Source organism: Styela clava, chromosome 9 (assembly GCF_964204865.1).
Source record: "Styela clava chromosome 9, kaStyClav1.hap1.2, whole genome shotgun sequence".
Classification (NCBI taxonomy): domain Eukaryota; kingdom Metazoa; phylum Chordata; class Ascidiacea; order Stolidobranchia; family Styelidae; genus Styela; species Styela clava.
Window position 1 is genome coordinate 21,956,834 of NC_135258.1, and position 20,926 is coordinate 21,977,759.

Below are 20,926 nucleotides of genomic sequence, written 5' to 3' on the forward strand. Positions count from 1 at the left end.
CTTCAGGCGGTCGGAGTCAGTGTGCCGTCAGTAAAGAACCTCACATCCTCTCTTCAGAGCGTTATCGCTGAAGAACGCAATGACTCTGAAATCGCATTGAATATTTACAAAGAAGCTTGTGAAATAGCTGGCTTGAAAGAGTTGACAATACCCAGAGTAGTCGGTACAAGTGTATCGCGACAATGTCTGTGCTGATTCAGCATCCCAGTATTTTAAACGTTCCGTATATCTCCCATACGTCGACGGCTTGAGCTGCTCTATTCGGGAACGCTTCATTGAAAACCCATCATTTTTTTCATTGCTATCAATTCTTCCACCGAACAAACCAGTTCACGTGGATGAGGTAGAGCATCTGTATTTATTGGATAACCTCCAGAATGAAGTGAGACTGTGGAGAACTTCTTTAAGTTCCGACGTTAACGACGAATGTTTGGAGGGGCTTCTTTTGAGCGCTCGAGATTATCCAAGCGTGTACACCGCAATACAGATCGTTATGACGCTACCAGCAACCACCGTTGAGGCTGAGCGGTCTTTCTCCTGCATGAAACGGGTAAAGACATGGCTGCGCTCATCAATGACGTCCAATCGCCTTTCTGATTTGTGTGTGCTTCACTGTCACCGTGAAATGGTCACCGAGGAGAAAATTAATCGAGTTGTGTCGAGCATAGTTAGCGGGAAGCGAAGGATGGACTTTTAATCGGGGCGATGTATTTTACTTATTTAAATTGCGTTGTTAATATTTGTTGTTTCAAATAAAAAATTGTTTATTAATGGATTTTGTATTCACAAAAATCCAGCCGAGTAATTGAATCAGTTTGCTTGTTGACCGACTGTTGTTGTTTTGCGCTTGAAGAACGGGTGTTTTAAACCCAATATAATTTCTAAAATTTTCAAATTTGGCCCCCCCCAAAATTTTGGGCTGGCTACGCCACTGTAAGTGGCTATAAGTTATATACAATCTATGTTGCATATTGTTACCATTTTTGAAGTGAGTTTTGTGCATTTTACTTTTTTTTTTAATTGAAGTGCGAATGCCCTTGGTTAACCAAGGTTCGGCTAGAATCGACTCAGTGGTTTCATAGGTGCATTGGCATCAATTGTTGATTTAATTATTTCTACAAATGAATAGAATAAAATGTTTAAATTATCATGCGTAATTTGGCAGCTCAACATAGGGAGGAAAGAAGTTTCTAGATCAAATCTATAGTTATCAATGGAGAAGTGACTCATATCACGCCTAAATACTTGTTTTTGACTTTTTATAACAACAGGAGCAGAAACTGTGCAAAGTTATGCATAGTGATCACTAATATCGCTTAAGATGACAAAGATAGCGTTAGTGAAAATATTATCGATCAGAGTACTTGAAGTTCGGGTTACTCTTGTTGGCTTTGTAATTAGGGGTAACGATAAATTAGCAAGATGCATATTTCGCGCCCCCTAGTCAACTGCTACAGGGCGATATCCGTTTTGTAATTTGTTACATGCCTTTTATTTATTTCATATCGCATATTGGTCTTGCACAACGAAAATAAATATCTGAATCTGAGGAGCATGACTTCTAATCGCCTCATTTGCTATAATTTGACGAAAGGATAATCCACAGTTATATATATTCGTACATTGTGCTTGTATTACAGCAGTGTAATAGGTAAATTGGTTAATTTTATTTTTAATTAATAAGAAGCTCAACATACATATATATACTATATATACAAGAACGCAATATGCAAATCAATTCATTACATCAGTTGTGTTTGGTGCATTAAGTGCAAATTTAGTGAAATGCAGAATAAAGTATCATATTGATATCACAATAGATAAATTACATTACACGGTATCGTATACGGAGGTCTGATATCGAATCACAGTCTTACAATATAATTGATAGTATGGTTAATTGCCCGATAATGATGAACCGTGGAATGTGAAATAACAAAATTTTAAACAACATTTTAAGGCACGTTTGTCAAGTGACAAAGGAAGAAAACGATCGTCTATTTGGGAATGATAGTGAGAGAAAATAAAAATTACTGATGTTAAAATTGACATGTCACTGATTATGCAATTTTGATTTGAGTTGACTTGGAAAATATAACATGGTTACAGATTTCTGAAACAATCTTAATTAAATTTTTGTGTAATAACTTCAGATTTAGCTTTGATCCCAAGTTCTCGGAGTTTTGATAGAACTTTCTCATATATTTGAGACCTTAATGGAGTCACAATGCCTTTGTCATCCACTTTTCCTACAAAAAAGTATAGACTAGAGTATCAATGACTAGCAATAAAAAGAATTCTCAAGCAGTGTTGATGATTCAGAGTTCTGCTATGCAAATGTTGAGTGTAATTGTAAAAATAATTTAAAAGTAAGTTTTAAGATAGTAGTTAATAATTGCACAAGCTGCTTTTGATAATTTAAACCAGACAAACAAATTACCTTGAAGAATCATTCTTGCTAATATTGCACAGGGGTATCCAACTCCAGCTGCCATTGCAGTATGGTGACCAGGTTGACCATACATTACAAGATTAACATTATGCTGCTTTGTTCTGTCAGAATATTTTCCAACGACTTCATGCCTCATGATAACCATATCTCTTTCATCTGGTCCTACAGATTGATTAAATATAAGATCGTTTATATTAGTACAATGGAAATGGTGGAACATGTGAGTGGAGGGTTCATTGGAATTAGTCAAAAAAAAATTCTCCATGAAAAGATTCAAATTACATCAAAAGAAACATCTGAACAGATGAAGACAACATCAATCAGATTTCACAACTCATAGCAGATAACACATTAACTTCTGTGAGCAAACTATAATAAACCCTCACCAAAATAGCACCCCCAGACAAACAAGTAAACCAGGAATGGCATAATTATTACAAAAGTTTGCTAAAACAATCAGACCAAAACATTTATGTACTACTCCTCAATATTTGATAAAATAATGTTACTAAAAGTTTCAAGCTGACATAGTGCTGCTTCAGCAGACGAAGAACTTTTGACCGCTCTTTTCATTCACATGCTTTGCCAGCTGATGAGACTATATCTTTGATGTCTCCCTACCAGCTACCATAAATATAATACCACCATTAATGGAGGCATCCGCAAAAGAAACAGGCTTTGATGTTTCTCGCTATTATTTCTATTATCTGCGAGATTGGTACTGTTTGCTATATTAAATGTTAAAATGCCATTTCGCTAATCACGATAGTTAAATAAATCTTACCATAAGCTAGTTTTCTCGACAAATGTTCTGCCAAGGCACTCATTGGTGTTCCAGCCTTTGCTACAGGTTCATCAGTCATCAACCCTAGTCTGAAATTATGACAAACGATAGACTTGTCTAAAGCAGTGTCGCAAGCCTCCACCAAATATCACTCAAAAGCAAATAATAAACGATGAGAAGAATTTTCTCGAACGATTACACTATATACCATATGTGTATGTATAATATTAATAGTAGGGAAAACGAGATTTTGATATCTAAGAGGTCCATTGATGACGTTGAATATTCTAAATCAAAGATATTCAAATTTGCTGAATTGAGGAAATTATGCAAGATTTTGTTTTATCCAATCGAACTCTATAAATTGACCAAAATGTACATTGGGCTCAATATTGCTTATATGTCAAATATAGCAGAGAGAAAAAGATGATACTACTCAAATATGGGTCACTTCTGTATTACATTCTAAAAATGTTTGATATTCATTAAGATTCCGAGTAATGACATGCTAATAACATGTATTCATGGACACAATTCAACATTTTCTTCCAAAACTTCTTACGATCATCTTAAATATATAACGTTAAGTTCGCTTGTTTTAATGGCAATAACGGTCAACAGACTCAACAAACATAAATTGGCTGAAAAAGGTAAAAACAGAATGAAAAATACTCAATAGAAGGAATGAGAAGATAGTTCCAAGACGCCAATCTAATGGTTCTTGATATTTTTTATATTGACAGTGACAACAAATCAAAAATCCTGTCGGGAATTTAATTATTTGACAGTTTTTTCATAATTTTGATACATACTGATTAATTGCTTTCAATCGTGTAACTTCCTGATCAACTTGATCATAAACCATCGCTTGTAATTCCTCGTCAGATATTTCTTCTCTTTGATCATTCAATAATTTAGGAATGAGTTGTTTCTAACAATCAGAAAACCAAGTTAGAAAACTTTCCTTCATATACATATTAGATGTTATTATTGTATGATCAGAACTAGATATTGTTTATCAATGTAAGAGAATGGTTTGTTTTCAAAACTCACCCATGTAATGTCTGAAGAATCAGGTTGAAGATAATCATTCTGTGTCATATCAATCAAACCAAGTTGTTGTAATCCAACCACAGCATCAGCAAATCCCTGAATTTATTAGAAGTAAATATATGATCAACCATATCTCAGTGGGTGTATCGTGGGATTGAATACCAACTTGATACCAGAAAAGCCAATGCGGCACTAAGCAGTTCAAAATTTGTGAATGCAAAAACATAATCTCATAACTTTTTTAGGTGCACACATTTACATACTCTGACATAGAAAAAATCCAACAAAAGAAGAACTATCCATAAGCAAAAGTTAATAAAAGATGCTGTCTATCCTGGTTATCTGAAATCACCTTGTAACGTAATGTTCCTCTTAAAATAGTATCTACTGATTCAATTCCATATTCTTTGGCATATTTTATGGAATCTCTATTTGGAATTCCTTCCAAATTGAAACCTGGGAATCCATGTATTTCATGAGGAGGTTTCCTGTAATTTTCTCCACCTTCAGATCTTTCAATCAGTTCACCATTATATAAATATTTAGCTGGAGCAAGAGTGACCATCAAAACACCCTGAGGACTCCAACTTGACATGAAAAATAAAGTATCAAAATTTTGCAATAAATGCCTAAAATCCTATTACTAAGAGCTGTGAGAGGTATCAACATAAATATGAATACAAAGAAATCTACAATATCCTAAATAATCAAGATTTACCAGATAAAAGATGACCTCGACTAAAAATTCAGTATTTCGAAGAAAAAAAAACCATCTGAATAAAAGTACAGATGGAAGAGTTGCAGTCAGCCATTGAGATATAAAGGTTCATCCTTGTGACAGATAGTAGTTGACATGAGATATAATAAAAATATTCAAGTCCAAATTGTCCAAGAACAGGCAAGTAATTCCATAAAATGTTTATAAATATAATGATCTAAAATGATATACCGGTATTTGATAAGAAATATAATTGATACCCAATGTGGGTCATGACGAACCTCGCAACAAAATAATGCTGATAAGTATAGTGTTGGGCAAGTCTCCATCAGTATTGTGAATCACATGACGATTCCTAAGCAACAATTGCATAGCAACCTACCTGAATTTATATCTGAGTGGATTATTGGAATCTTCAGGAGCTGGCAATCCCCCACACCATGATATGAATGATGAAATCTGAAAGGGCGACACAATGGCAAAATTGTAATTTGTGACAAAACTTTATCTTACAATTGCGGTCACATTTAAATATATTCCAATATGTTGCCTACCTGTGAGACATAATTATCATGTTTACTAATGATATTAATGCAGACATACCTCCCCACCTTTTCTTTTTATTTCATCGAAACACTGCATCGCCAGCATATGATCAATTCCAGGATCAAGCCCAAATTCCATTCCTATTGTCACACCGGCATCAACAGCTCTACATGTAAGAAACAGAAAATATCCGCCAAGTCATTAACATTTCAAGTACATTATCTACAAATTTTTAATTCAATTCGTTATCGTTACCAACATATATCAAATAATAAATAGAGAAAAAAATGAAATAAGGTGTTATCAATAGACTACCTGTTGTGCAAAGCTTTGATTTGCTCAGAAACATAACTTGCAGTGACTAAATTCTTCTTTTGTTCGATACAAGTTTCCGCAACGGGAGCATGCATTGTATATGGAAGCAAGCTGTAGAAAAGAAAATAAACAACAAATAAACTCAATTTTAATGAATTTATCGAAAACTAGATAGATTTGAAGCATTGTAAAATATCTAAATACAACTAGATCATAAGCTTGCACATAATTTACGGTATTTATTTTCTATTACGTCTGCGAATTTTGAATTTCGCAATACGGAAAGTCGTAATTATTGACAGAACGAATGCAGTTTCAGAAAACAGTACCGAAAAGCGTTTACTCTCCTAAAAATCATTCTGCACAATGTCTGAGCGCGGCGAATAGCATGTAATCTTCGCCTTGAACCTTGGTAATATGCTGTAACATTCATGCTCTTATACCATGACCATGAGTATTTGAGACATGTGCGACTTTGCTTGTTATTATATTTTTGTGGAATCTATCCAGCGCTGATTGGGTTTTAAAACAATGCATCAAGGTTATCACTTGAAATCATCATAATTGCGGGCTTGCAATCAGCGGCACAGCCAGGATTTTCACAAAAGGTTGGGTGAGACTTGAAAATCAGAAGTTCCCATGCAATGAATGATCTCTGAAACATTCGCTGTGATTACGCCACTCATTAAAAGAGCAGACTTTTGCAGTTATTTTCAAAATTGATACAAAAATATCCTGTAGAATACCTGATTACTAAATCATGTCCTCTGATTAAATCTACTAATCTAGCTTTCTCTTCACCAGCATTCATTAGAATAGGATTTGTATCTCCATACTTCCCAGATAAATCAGCAATTTCAGATTGTTTGTTGGACGCTGTTATAACAAAATATAAAAATATAATAAGGATCAGAATGCGTGCCATTTTTTTTAAGAAAATGCTCTGATTTTTAATATATGATTCAATGTTTGATGAAAATGAATTATTCTAAACTTACCAACTGTAACAGCAGTATCATTTCTTCTTGTTAAATATTCTAACACAGGTCGTGATACAAAACCAGCTCCTAAAACCAAAACCTTATATTTCTTTCCATCTGATATAGACATGGCACCAGTTTGTACTCTGAAATTACCAACAAGATTCCTTGAAAGATTGTAGAGAGTTATGAATCTGACGTTGAAATTTTGACGTTGAAATAATGTCAAAGAATCAACTAACTAAATGGTATAAGAAGTACAAAAACAAATAAGATAAAAATTACTTGAAGGCGTGAAATAGTATGAATACCAAATTAGTTATAAAGAATTCATGTACTATATCATAATAGTGAATCACGATTAGAATTAGGCATTCATGACATAACCATTGGAAATATATATAAAAATACTGACTTGTCAAAGCAAAAACTCTACTTTAAAAAATTGCACAAAATTTGAAATTGCGAGCATAAAAAGGTATATCTTCAATTTAAAGTCATAGTATGGTTTGTTTTTCACATACAGTGAAATAGAGAAAACAATAGCAAATAAAATTATGAGAAAAAGTCAAATTTTCATGAGGGGAAGCAGTGGGGACCAAGGTTGAATACTAAAATACATCAATCATGATTCGTATATTTATTCAAGATCCAAAAGATTGGGAAAATATTTTGTTATTGTTGAAAGCAACATCTCATTCAAAGCTTTATAAGATTTAAAATATATGTAATTCTGAACATAAAATATATATTTCTGAACATACATATTGCCAAAATTTATCAATGTATTATTCTCTTATTACCTTGTAATAAAATGCATACTTCAGTTTTTGCGCAAAATCTTAATTCAAGAGGCAAAACAATATTTAAGAGGCAAAATACAAAACAAGACCTTAATACAAAGAATGTAATAAGTGAGATAAACATGAGGTGAGGTGGATATCTGCATAATAAATAAAGTACAAAATTGTCACTGATCATTCTCAGAATAGAATGTATCTAAATTAATTCATGTGAGCAATTAAAATTTCTTATTATATAAATGTAGATTTTACAATGTTTCAGAAAAACTGCAACCACATTTTTCCAGATCCCACTATAGAATAGATGCCAAATTATGATGCCCTAAGTCTGGATTACATCAAAACAATGCTATAAAATTTTCAGATCAGTTAAAGGTGGTGGAAAAATTGCAATTTATAGCTTTGGAGTTTAATGTTAAATTGGGCCTTTTAGATTTAATGTCTAAAAGATTCAATTTGGCATCTGCAAGTGTATGTAGAGGGAGGTTTCTCCCAATCACTGATGAAATTAGTTAACATGAAATGTGTTTCAAAATCGTTTCCCCAATTTTAATCATAACCAATTCGACATGAAACAAAATACCATTATTATGTTACATCTCCACAAGAAGAAAAATACTCTAAACATTGATAAAATTTTCAATCCTAAAAAATGTTCCTAAAAATCAAGCTACTGCAAATAAATAGTATTATTCCTCAGCACAAATGCAAAATATTAAAATCCCAATCAGCATTTGAACTACGTTAAATTTAGTTCAGCAGTATTAGTTTCAATCAGAATTTTACAGCAAATATCATATTCAAAGGAGTTTGAAGATTATAATATATAATACTACTATTATTTTTCATATCCTTCGCATTCAATCACTAACACCATGCACCAAGAGACTAATCCAATTAGGCCCAATATTTATGTCTCAAGTTTGGCAGTTTTAGAAGCATAACAGTATAATAACATGATATAACAGATAATATGTATAACAATATGAAATAAAAATACTAATGACAAGAGTCAACACAACCATACAGTTATGACAATATGCAAATGCTGACTTCATAAGCCTTATACCTTTTGATAACCTGTGATCTGTTCATCTCTATTATACTGTAAGAATGATACGAACATATTACTATTCCATATTAGAAGCAATTTATATTAGTAACGTATATATTCAAATAGATAAATATTTTGAAATTAGACATTACTTCACATAGAATTCAAACTGTTATATTCAGCATTTACACATCTATGAAACACACAAATTATTCCTTATATCTAGATTCCCAAATATGAATCCATCTCCCTTTTTGTAACATATTACAGAATTTTAAGATGCAAAAAAGCGAGCATTATCAATCAATATTGACATATCAAGAAGAGTAAAAAAAAGCCAGGTATGTATGGCTGATCAATACAATAAAGCAACATAGTATCATAGAAAAGTTATGACTCAATTAACAAACATTACATGATGGAATTATTTTCTAAACTTGCTTGTTCAAAGCAGAAGCTTGCATCATTGGTGAGGTTTATGAACCAATATGATAATAGACAGACTACAACATTTATTTACTTTGACAAAAAGTTTTTACATGAAGATTAGAATGAAGATTAAGATATGAACATAATATTCTAATATGAACAATATCATGAGAATGGTGTCAATAACATTTTTGCAACAAAATATGTTAAAATATTAAAAAATTGACTGGCACACTGAGTTAATTTAACAAAAAAAAACATGAAGTAGATGACATGAAAATACCTTTGTTGTCTGAGCTGGTGTATATATTCATATTGTGGAGTTAATTTTCCATTAGAAGCAATGATCGCCTGAAAATCAAAACACATATTTATATGTATCAAGGAATTCAGAAGTGTTGCTGAACACTATCACAAATACATATCTATAGTGTATTGTCTGCCCAACCAAACGTTCTTAAATAAACATAATACAACCATTGACTTTTCTATTTATCAGAAGAACCCACATTTTTCACAACAGGTGACATGTCTTTGATGTCTTCATAGGGTACTTTGGCATCATTGGAAATCTGAAAAAGGTTTGTTTTATTCAACAAAGTCTGCAAATTTTCATTTTGAGCTAAGATTATATATTGGAGAAATTTCCTAAATGTCGAAGACAACATGGTTTGTGAAAAATCACAATATTAACAATTCTTTTTGTAATGTATTTGAATTTGCAATATTGCAACATAAAAATTTGAGAATAGTGCAAGAAACATATGACAACCATGAATTATTTTATGAGGTCAAGTTGTTATTATTGAAAACAAGGTATCACAGTTTACTAAACAAATTTGTTAGCAATTAAATGTTAAGCTTTAAAACATTTTAAAAATAGTGAAATTCAAGTATTCAGCAGAATGCACTTAATACGGCAATATAAGTATCATCGACACAAAAAGAACCACCGTTTAGCAAGACTACAAACATAGTGATAGTACATTTATAAATATTATCAAATATTTGTCATGTATACACGGAGCGCAGCCAGCGAGGGGTTACATGGGTCGTAATCGCAACCCCCCCGACCCACCGTTTGAGAAAAAATTTAATGTGAATTTCATCTACAAAAAATCAAAGACTTTACGATCGAGTTTTTCGATCGAGCATCAATGTTTCGCAGTCCAAGCAATATTATTCCGCGCGTTATCATCGTAACGCAATTAACACCTACAGACTTTTTCCGCCTTCAAGATATGTTATCATTTTTAGTTAGCGCTAATAAGGATAAATAAGAATTTGTAATTGTTGAATGCAATTCCGGAAGGCATATTTTCCTTCTCTCCATGAAACGATTTAACCGCCGTTATAGGCGCTCAAAAGAAGGGAAGGGTTATAAGCTAATTTAAGGGCTTTCTAAACCAGACCGAATCATTTTTATTTCAAGCACGGCGCATTGAAAAGCAAAATTAAATTTATTAACATTAATTTACAACGAGTTACGGGTAAGAATTTACCGACGGCTATCGCTAACTGGTAGAAACGATGAATGAGAAAAAAAAAATTCCTTGCCTCTTTGTGTCATATTTTTCAATTCCTAATTTTGCATCAAGCGTGTCAACACCGTTTTTGTGAATTTAGAAACGTCGAACCAGATATGTAAGACAGGTAAATAATGTCTTTTTATGGAAATTTCTCAAGATATTGGGAAAAAAAAAAAATATTATTTTGACCACGTAGAAATGCCATTATTGCCGATTTATTCATGTGTTTAGTATCAGTGTTTTAACCCAAAGCTGAGTAACGTAAATACTCAACACTGAGTATTCAAGAGATTACCAATTTGCAGAGCTACGGTATTAATTATTATTTTATACGAAAGTAACACGGACACGAACTAAAAATTAAAAGCATAAAAATGTCAACTATTCGCTTCACAAATATTGCATCCCGGGGTCAGTAATGATAATATTGTTCGCTTAAAATTGGGACCGTAATTTACATACTGTGGTACAAATCCTGCACAGAAGAAAAAAATGAGAATAAAATTGATTTGTGTTGTGAATGCACCCCTTAATAGTTGTCTCTAACATCTTCACCGATGTGAACTCGCAATTCTGTCCGAAATATAAAAACCACGATATCCGCCGTTGCGTAAGAATTAATATTTTAATAAAAAAGTGCTTTATTATAACTTAACAACATTAATTGGAATGTCGGGCGCCGAAACAATCGCGTTGACAAAAAATTTACTGCAGCCTTCATTTATGACAAAATTATGAAATAAAAACAAGTTTTTTTAGTTTGTTAAAACATTATTACTTCGTCGTGAATAGCACTTTTGGTGTAATGTTTTAATTTCACCGTAACCTCCCACGTTGGAAAAATCCTGGCTGCGCCCCTGTGTTAACATATTCGACCTAGGATAATGTACATTAGCACCCATAACTTCATTTTAGATGTTTTTGTGGCATTTATAAGCGTCATATACATTCTACATGCATGAAGAATCCGTGAAATTAGGTGCATTAACCAGAAGGTGGAATAACCGTCAAGCCATGGATACGAATATGATCATCGATTGCTGGCATAGTTGTTGTAGGCAATATTAGTCAATGTATGAAAAGGTTAATAATTTCTTCAATGTTAGACAGCATGTCAACAAAATTTATGGCTATTCCCCTAGTCAAAAAGATTCTCCAGCAATGTCATATTCATGAAAATATCATTATTCTGTGCATTTGCTTGAATACTTACAATGTCATGCATGTATGGCATGAGCTGATCACCGAAGAAGTTTGTTGCTTCTCTCGGCAATTGTGCAGGAAGATTATCAATTGAGCATAAGAGAACGCCTTCATCTTTCACTCTATAAATAATATGAATAATATGATGCTTTACATAACTTATAATAATCATCAACTTTACTTGAATGCATTCACTTGAGTATATTTGTATAAATCATCAGTCTCTGCCATTTAACGGCAAATTAATATTGTTCCAGCATTATGAAGCAATTTTGCATACCAAAAACCATATAATATCCAACCAAATATTCAAATCTTTTAAATTATATCATAAAAAATTTAATAAATGTTAAGCATATTTACCCTGGAATGACACTTTCATTCACTGCATTGTACATTGTGAAGGGAGCATCAATACTTGTGCACTCAGTCATGAACTCGATTGAACCTTCAGGATCAGCGGAAATGTCAGCGATTGCAATCAGCCTGTAAAAATATCAAAAATGTCAATTTAAAAATAAGCTTCAGTCCAGTAGAAACAGTAATGCACAAAATGATTACAAATTAAATTTATATTCGATATCTTGCAGAAGGTTCTACATTTCCCAAAACCGTAAAAAATAGTAAACCAATTGCAACTTTATTGAAACAATTTCATTGAATGAACAGGACCAATTTAGAATAAATGTTTCATACTGGAAAATATTAGAAGGATATTCATTTTTTGTCAAACTCAGTATTATGTCGAGAAATTCGTAGGCATATGACAAGCTGTATCATTATCATCAACGTTGTCTAGGCATAACAAACTACAGAACATACTAATATACTTGAATATTGTTTTAATATTCAACCTATGTGGCAGCCTTGGGCAACCTTCCGAGCTTGTAACAGCATTTCTGATAATTGGAGATATTTTTGGAGCAAACTTTGGATCTTGAAGAGAAACAGCATGTTCGTTGGTTAAAAGTCGTGGATCTCTCGGTCTCCAAAATATTCCATTGACTATACATGAAGCGTACGGCGCTATCTAAAGAAGTGATACGGGGTGTATTGATAGCAGTTACAAATGGAACACAGTAAGTACTTGTGATTTGTGACTCACATAACATTAGCTCAGTCATATATAGAATAATATAAAAGTAAACAAGTGTTTTAGATTAACTTCCGATTACAAACCTCTTGTGCGAATGTTGATTCATATTTTTCCGGATGATCAAAATATTCCTGCATGTCAAAACCTCCGTCTATTCTTCTACGAAGATAATGCTGCATGTCAATTACACAACCATACACTCGGGAACTGTCTGCAAATGAAAATAAACAAAGCTGCTGTTTTAGTGATCCAAGAAGGAAAACAAACTTAATGAATTAAAAAGTTAATGATGAATTGAAGACTCCACACAAATGAGAGAAACAATAATAAATCTAAGTAGGCAAATCTATTTATTTCTTTACTCTTTTCTTGTAATACCTGGCCAAATTCAGGACATAGAGAATTCAATTGAAGATAAATCAGGAATGGGCAAGGTTTTTGAACCAGGGCCAGGGGCCAAAAATTTTGCCCACCTTGACTGGCGGGCCAAGTGTGATGTAATAAGTTACATTTTATGAACAATATATACAGTGTTACAAAAGCAAAAATGGAAAAGAATAAGCCTCGTGCCAAAACTAAATTCAACCGCGATCACAACAAATTCCTTAGGTATTTTTTCAGCGACATATAAAAATTTGGTTTTAGTTTGGTTGTGGCAGCATCAGGCGACCGGATTAAATTACCTAACGGGTCGAATTTGGCCCGCGGGCCGAGTCAGATATAGATGATACAATACTTACCACCATGTTCTGCGACATTTTTCAATTCATGAGGTTCAATATATAAATGTGGCAATTCTCTGAATACTTCTTGTGCACCCTTGAAATCAAAAACACATTACTAAAATGATCAGTTCTGTAATTATAATTACCAATACCAACACATACATTAATCAGCCAAGTAATACCTGAGATACATTTCCAATTCCGGTGAAGACAAAAGTAATAGGTCCAATAGATTGTGGCATCCTACCCAGCGATATTTCATATCCTGCATCTCTTACAGCTTGAATTGCTTGTCCTGAAGTTCGATAATTGTGAGCAATTCCAATATGCTACAATAAAAGTGACGTATAACAAGTTATGTTGTAAAAATAATTTTTTGTGGAAAGGATTGGGATTAGTCACTGTTGGATTGAGCAGAGGATAAATAGTTGGTATCATCATTATTATTTCATCAAAACTTGTTCCCAGTCAAATATGATGTTGATTCATGTGCAAAAATTCACTTCTGCATGTATTTGAATTACCAAAGAACTTTATGGTGATGCGACAGAATGGTTCCAAAAGCGTCTGGAAAGGAATTCAATCGGCTTTCACACGCATCAAAGATCTTACCATCCTGTGAGTCGCTGTGACATTGTTATTATAGATTTTGCTTTAGATCAAAATACTTGAAAATCCTTTGAAATAGATTAGATAGATAGCCTTGTACAGGAATATGAAAATACTATTATCTGTACCATAAAAGGTGTATGATGTCCAAGTGCTAACAGTCGTAGACCCATTCCGTGTAAAATATCAATCATTCCTGCATATCCAGCATATCTGCCAAAAGCAACAACTCTCATTCCTGGTTTGATTTCCATTTTTTCATAATCAATGAGGCGAATTTTCTGAAAAACAGGGAGCAGGGTTGTCCAAAACGAATCGAATATTCGAATATATTCGAATATCAAGGTATTCGAATACCTTTTCGGCTGATTTTCGAATAATTCCGAATAGTAGCCACTTTTCGCCGTAAACGTGGTGTTTTCGTTTTTTTTTTTTTTTTTTACGGGAATCTTTAAACGACTTTTTAAATCGGCACTTTGATTGTTTATATTCTGTGCGACACATTTGCACGTTTGCGTGGGTTGACATTGCCGACATTCGTGTACGAGGCTTTTAATTTACAAATTCATTTCCATTACGTCGAAAAATTGAGAAAGTATGTTTCTTTTATTTCTATGTGGCCTGCTTATTATTCGCATGAGTCTTCTCAAGCATGATTTGTGTAACCTTATATTTGGGTCTTAGGGTCTGCCAATCATGATATTTAATCGCAGGCTGGTTATCGTTACTTCCACGGCCACCAAGATAAAGTGATTTGTGACCCTTTCGTTTTGCCGATTCAGCAAAACACGACAGGGACAGGAAAACACAGCTGTGAAATAACCCGTGGACGTACAGTGTAGTACTTATCACATTCCAAAATTATTTCAACATTCGGGTTAATGGGTTGTCCAAAATGATTGCCGCTTTACAACTTAAATTTACCGCTCAATTGTTAAAAATAGTTAATTCTGTGAGTATGATTCTACCAAACTAACATGATCTGGTTCTAAACATATAAAATTATTAGCGAATTTTTCTACCCGGCTTATTGCAGGCCTATATGGAAAAACCCCTTTTTTGTGTGCTAAAAATAGACATCGTCCTATTTGCCATGTGGACTTATTAGCCGGGAAATACGGTATTTATAGCCGTAATTGTTACGATATCCAATAAATTGTCACAAGTTGGAAAAACAAGTCGATTTATTAGAAAATAATTTCTGGCAAATAATTGTGATAACACTGATAAGTGATAACGATAGTTAAAAGTATCGATCCTTTCCAGGATGATTTTTTATAGCGCAAAATAATCCAATCCATAACTGGTACCAGCATTTAAAATGTCATGCCGTATTAATTTAATTCTGTTCAACGTAACTCATGGTTGTATCGACAATCTGTGGACATAAAATGTGTAGTAAACTGACCGATATTATTAAATATTGATTCCTATTTTTATATTGATAAAATAATGAAAGTATTAATACCAAATACAACGGGTATTTGTGGACATGAAATACGTGGTAAACTGCCCAATTATAATTAATTTCGGATTCGTGTTTACAAAATAATAAAACTAATAATTCTAAAATGCAACGGCGATCTGTGGCCTTCAAATGTGTGGTAAACTGCCCGATTTACCAACATTTGAGTTATGATAATAGAATTAAATTAACACGGTAAGGCATTTTAAGTAGTAGTATCGGTCATGGATTCGAATATTTTGCGCAGCACAAAATCATCCTAGTAAAAAGTCCATATTTTTAAATACAAACCAATGGCAACCAATATACAAATTAGTTCCCAAGAGCGGGATAAAATATAAATTCTTTTTCCGACTTGTGACAATTTTTTGTGAGTACGAAAATAAGAATCAAAACTAATTATATTCGGCACAATATCACGGCAATCTGTGGACATAAATTGTGTGGCAAACTCGCGATTAATATTAATTTTTGATTCCTATTTTCGTATTTACAAAATACAAGGCGATCTGTGGACTCACAATGTGTGGTAAACTACCCGATTATAAATAGTTTTTGATTCCTATTTTCATATTTATGAAATAATAAAAGTATTATTACTCATACATACAACGGCGATCTGCGGACTTAAAATGTGTGGTAAAGTTCCCAAATATAATTAATTTTTGATTCGTATTTTTGTACTCACGAAAAAATTGTCACAAGTCGGAAAAATACCTCATACTTTATCCCGCTTTTCGACAAATAATTTGGATAATGGTTGGTATTTAAAAGTATGGGCGTTTTACTAGGGTGATTTTGTGTTGCGCAAATATTCAAATCCACCATCGATACCACTATTGTCGTATTAATTTAATTCTGTTAACATGACTCATGGTATATAAAATATATACTGCAATAATCTGCAAATATGAAATGCCTGGTAATATAGCTAGGTTGTAACTTGTAGATAGCAGTTATTCCATTGCTTATTGTATGGAAATTCCTACATATATTTAGATAAGCTTAAATTAGTGGATTTTATTTTCGAAGTATTCGAAATTTCATATTCGAAAAAAATAATTTCGAATGTATTCGAAATAATGAACTATTCGGTATTGGCCATCCCTGAGTCAGGGAGTCATGCCAGCTGATAATGGGGAAACATCACTATCACCATAAATAGCAAATGCATTTATCAAGAAAAAAATTCCAATAGCAAATACATCCTACCCTATCTAATATGATATCCAACATTGGCATATTTTCTCGCTGTGCCTTGATTGTATGCGAGAAGAAAACATAAGTTTTTTCTGGATGAAGACATTTATCTGGAACCTGCTTCACACCCAATACAACAGATGCTTCAGAAATATCTTCTTGTATCACAGCACCTTCCTCTTCATATTCCTTTATGAAAAGCAAACCCATTTTTTTTTTTAATTCCTAATATGACAGTCAAAATTGTTTTACACAGGAAGTTGAATATGAAACGCATATCTATATTACAAATTTTTTGCTATTTGCAGTTTTTTAAGTAAAAAGATTTCATCCGTTTATAATTTGGGCAAAGGACATCTAATAGATTAATGAACATCAACTAGGGGAAATATAGGACACAGAATTAGTATGTCATTCAAGTAACAATTTTTCTCAGTCACATCAAAGTATAATTTATTATTGAATCATCTGAACTAGTTCCTAAAATGACATATGAACACATGTTCAATAGTTTTATGTAATAGTAATGGTGATAAAAGAATTCAATTTTGTTTCATAGGTTTTATCATATAATAAATATTTAAGTTATGTTGAAACAGCCCCCACGAGAGTTGAATAATTGTTTCAAATATAAACACTCTACATTGGCAATTGAGAATATGCCAAAATTTACCAGTTTTATTATAAGTATGATCTTACAGCAGATAGATGTTTTATTAATCTACAATTTTGTAGATATTCATACAATTTTGTGACAATTTTGTTTCTTAATAAATATTAATCAAAATAATACAACGCAAATAAAATCTATGCTAAGTGATCAATAAACTAATTCACAGCTGAGCAGCAGGCATAGACATGCAATGTAATATTATCATGCTTTAAATTTATCAAGTGATCAAATTAATAAAAACAACAGAGAATTCATAAAATTATATCGTGATCGTTGTCGCAATCTAATATCAACAGTTAAACAACCTTTATTTTGAGAATTTGCTGATATTAATTTCAATCAATTAGTGGTCAAACAAAAATTTAATATTCTTACCTTTATAGACTGAAGAAATAGCATTTATTAATGATTTTGGCAGCAAGTAAGTCCTGTCCTGTAAATTTGTCTATGCTATAACAATTGCTCAAATATCCTATACACCAAATTCTATAAAAAGCACAAACCCCAAAATTTTCAAAGTTAGTCTGCTACTCACTAAATAATAATCAATAACTATTTTATCAGTAATTTAGTCATAAGTGAAATAACTGAAAGTTGCTGAAACCACACACTTAACCACCAGAAAACTTAAACCAAGCGGAAAAACAATGCCAATACTAATATTTAGTGATTTTAGTCAAACTCAGCTTAACATGATTTCATGCAAATGGCACAACATATCTGTCGCTAATGCGAAGAAGCCATATCCTATGTTAGTAAAGTAACATAAATCCTTGTTGACAAAAAGCAAAAATATGAATTTGACAGCAATAGATGTAGATGATTACATTCAAACTAAAATGTTAATGAATTCTTGGCATGAATTTGGAAAATACAGAAATACAAATTATGATGAAGTTTTACCTGGACCGGATAAGCACGCTTATTTGCAGGTTGTACAATGACTTTCACCCCTTTTTTGACAAGTTTTCTTATATGAGATGGTGCCAGCGGGGCTCTTCGTTCCCAAACCTATAAAATACCCAATATATCAGAGAAATGTTGTTGGGCACGTTTCGGTTGTAAAGCAGAGTAAACTATATTATTGCAAATTTGGTCAACACCTATGCTACAAATATTATCACCACAGTCCACTGGTATAAACAAAATTAAAAGAAGCTGTGGAAATGTCGGATTCCAGTTATATTAATAGAAAATTTACCACCTCAGGTTGTATACGAGAATCGAGATGATAAGATATTTCTCAGATAAGCCATGAATACTATTAAAAAACCATCATACCACATTGTCTTCTCTTCTTACAGCAAGTACTGCAGAACTTGTTGATTTCAGAGTTTTAGTCAGATGTACTGCACTTACATTCCTACACAGTTTATTGATTGTTGCAGTCCCGAAAGAAACACGATTCATTTTGTATTTCAAAAAAGAATCAGAAAGTCATACCATGTTAATATACCTTTAGCTGAAATAAAAGTAGAACAGTGCAAAATTTGAATTCAAAATGAATCACTACTGCTACCTAAATCTAATAGTTTATCGAAAATGATTCGATTATTTGAGAGACCATAAATAAAATCAAATAATCAGATCGGATATTTCAAATTAAAATGCTAATGAACAAGGGACAAATCTACAAAAAAATTGATATTGATCTGATGAGCTAAGCATGCAATACAAAATATTTAATGTTGAGAAAACTATTAATTGGTGATGGTTACTCATTCGAACTATTAGCAAGTTTCTGTACATATATCCAGTCAGCTAAATGAAAGGTACAAGGGTTAACAAAAGCAGCTGTTTTAACAAAGACGTATACAGCAAAAAACAATATTTTAATCAAAATAATCGTCCAAATCTACATTAGGATGCAGTAAGTTTTCGCCATAGTGAGATAAATCCATTCCATTTAAAATGAGATTTTCAAATGTTTCCTCCAAATCCGTTTCTCCAACAAGTACAGCTCCATACATTCGTCCTTCGAATAATACAACTTTGATATATTCAAGCCCGGGTGTTACGCGAACGACCAACTGTGTTTTATCAAGATCAAGATTTTGGCAATTGTATTTTCCAAGAAGTACAATTTTGTAACCAAAGAATTTTGTCACATGAGTGAAGACCTCAAAACAAAAATCTAGAATGGGATCAGTGCCTGTTTCTGAATGTGAAACCATACAATGCGCTGCAAATATACCCATCTGTCTAGCTTGTGTCCACAAACGCATCTGCAACCAGTGAGGTGATTTTTGCCAAGAACAACTGCACACATCGCCTGCGGCATAAATATTTTTCACACCAGTCACTCGCATGTTGGAGTCAACTTCTACTCCGCCATCCAAATTGATAGTGCAACTCGGCATGTTATTAAACAAATGAATATTAGGTGAAACTCCAGTTGCACTAACAACAAAATCACATTCGATATGTTTTCCATTCGATAATATTACTTCAACTGGAAATTGACCATCTGAACCAACCAAACTTCCACCATAAAGAATTTCTTGCACTGTACATCCGTACTCGAACGTGATATTTTTTGATGAGCTACCTGTGAGAGAAGTCTGTTGATGCCAGTCAGGACCAAGGGCACTGCCACCTAACACGGGCGCAGAAGTAGATGAGTTATTTGACAGATTAAAAACTGTGTATTTTGATCTTCTTTTATCAGGTTCGACTAAAGTATCTGATCTATCTTTAGGTTGATCAAGACTAGATAGCAAAAACTCAGCAGCACCACCGTCAAAAAATGTTTTGCCGATCGATGTATCTTTAATAACCCAAACAACATCAATATTTTCCAAGCTATAAACAAGCTCCATTGCAATCCCACCATTTCCAACAACGACTATTTTTTTAGACTTGGCGACAAGTGATTCCAATTCATTAACAGTTTGGGTATCACGAATTCCAATGACATGAGGGCATTGGTTATTGATCAAACTTGGTTTTGCTCCTGTACAAACACATAGTTTGGAATAAAATATTTCTTCACCAGTTGATGTTATTACCACTTGTTTTTCTGGATTTATTTTGACCACATCACAACATTTTGCTTCTATACCAAGGGATGAATCATTGAGTTCAGTTATTTTGGTTTCTGTAACATCAAAATCTTCAATGTTTTGTGTGATTCTATTTATATTTGTCACTGATTTAACAACGGAACTTGATGATAATAACACTACTTTTGTTTGTTTGTTAGATGAAATTACTTTAAGACTTTGTGCACATGAAACGCCAGCTATGCCGCCTCCTATGACAACATATGGAGACATTTCACAACTCATTGTGA

The 20,926-nt window shown here is 32.9% G+C and overlaps 3 protein-coding genes across 5 annotated transcripts in view; all 3 read right to left on the minus strand.

The window, feature by feature from the left end:
* LOC120340187 (pre-mRNA-splicing factor SPF27-like) overlaps positions 1–20,926 on the minus strand; it is a 237,111-nt gene that overhangs the window by 128,485 nt on the left and 87,700 nt on the right. The window lies entirely within an intron of this gene.
* Positions 1,646–19,064, minus strand: LOC120340173 (alpha-aminoadipic semialdehyde synthase, mitochondrial-like). 3 transcript variants are annotated; one of them, XM_039408461.2, is made up of 24 exons: positions 18,916–19,064; positions 18,538–18,645; positions 16,974–17,150; positions 14,425–14,577; positions 13,870–14,016; positions 13,703–13,781; positions 13,046–13,173; positions 12,721–12,896; positions 12,230–12,352; positions 11,877–11,988; positions 9,644–9,706; positions 9,418–9,485; positions 8,721–8,756; positions 6,867–6,994; positions 6,615–6,744; positions 5,869–5,979; positions 5,611–5,719; positions 5,390–5,466; positions 4,642–4,876; positions 4,290–4,385; positions 4,049–4,167; positions 3,237–3,325; positions 2,441–2,614; positions 1,646–2,249 (listed from the first exon to the last, which is right to left on the minus strand). In XM_039408461.2, exons 1-24 carry the CDS (start codon positions 19,042–19,044, stop codon positions 2,125–2,127), a joined length of 2,892 nt encoding a protein of 963 aa, XP_039264395.2. In that variant the 5' UTR covers positions 19,045–19,064; the 3' UTR covers positions 1,646–2,124. The 3 variants fall into 3 exon arrangements, with proteins under 3 accessions (XP_039264395.2, XP_039264398.2, XP_039264396.2); XM_039408464.2 differs by lacking the exon at positions 18,916–19,064 and adding an exon at positions 18,010–18,067 and having other exon boundaries at positions 18,538–18,634; XM_039408462.2 differs by lacking the exon at positions 8,721–8,756.
* Positions 19,098–20,921, minus strand: LOC120340179 (pyridine nucleotide-disulfide oxidoreductase domain-containing protein 1-like). Its single transcript, XM_039408470.2, has one exon. The coding sequence runs from the start codon at positions 20,919–20,921 to the stop codon at positions 19,467–19,469; it is 1,455 nt and encodes a 484-aa protein (XP_039264404.2). The 3' UTR covers positions 19,098–19,466.

Coding starts and splice junctions, on each gene's coding strand:
- LOC120340173 (XM_039408461.2), bottom strand. CDS start 19,044: ATGAATCGTGTTTCTTTCGGGACTGCAACAATCAATAAACTGTGTAGG. Junction 5,467..5,610: donor TAAAAAGAAAAGGTGGGGAG/GTATGTCTGCAT, acceptor TCGCCCTTTCAG/ATTTCATCATTCATATCATG. Junction 4,168..4,289: donor ATTCTTCAGACATTACATGG/GTGAGTTTTGAA, acceptor TCTGATTGTTAG/AAACAACTCATTCCTAAATT.
- LOC120340179 (XM_039408470.2), bottom strand. CDS start 20,921: ATGAGTTGTGAAATGTCTCCATATGTTGTCATAGGAGGCGGCATAGCT.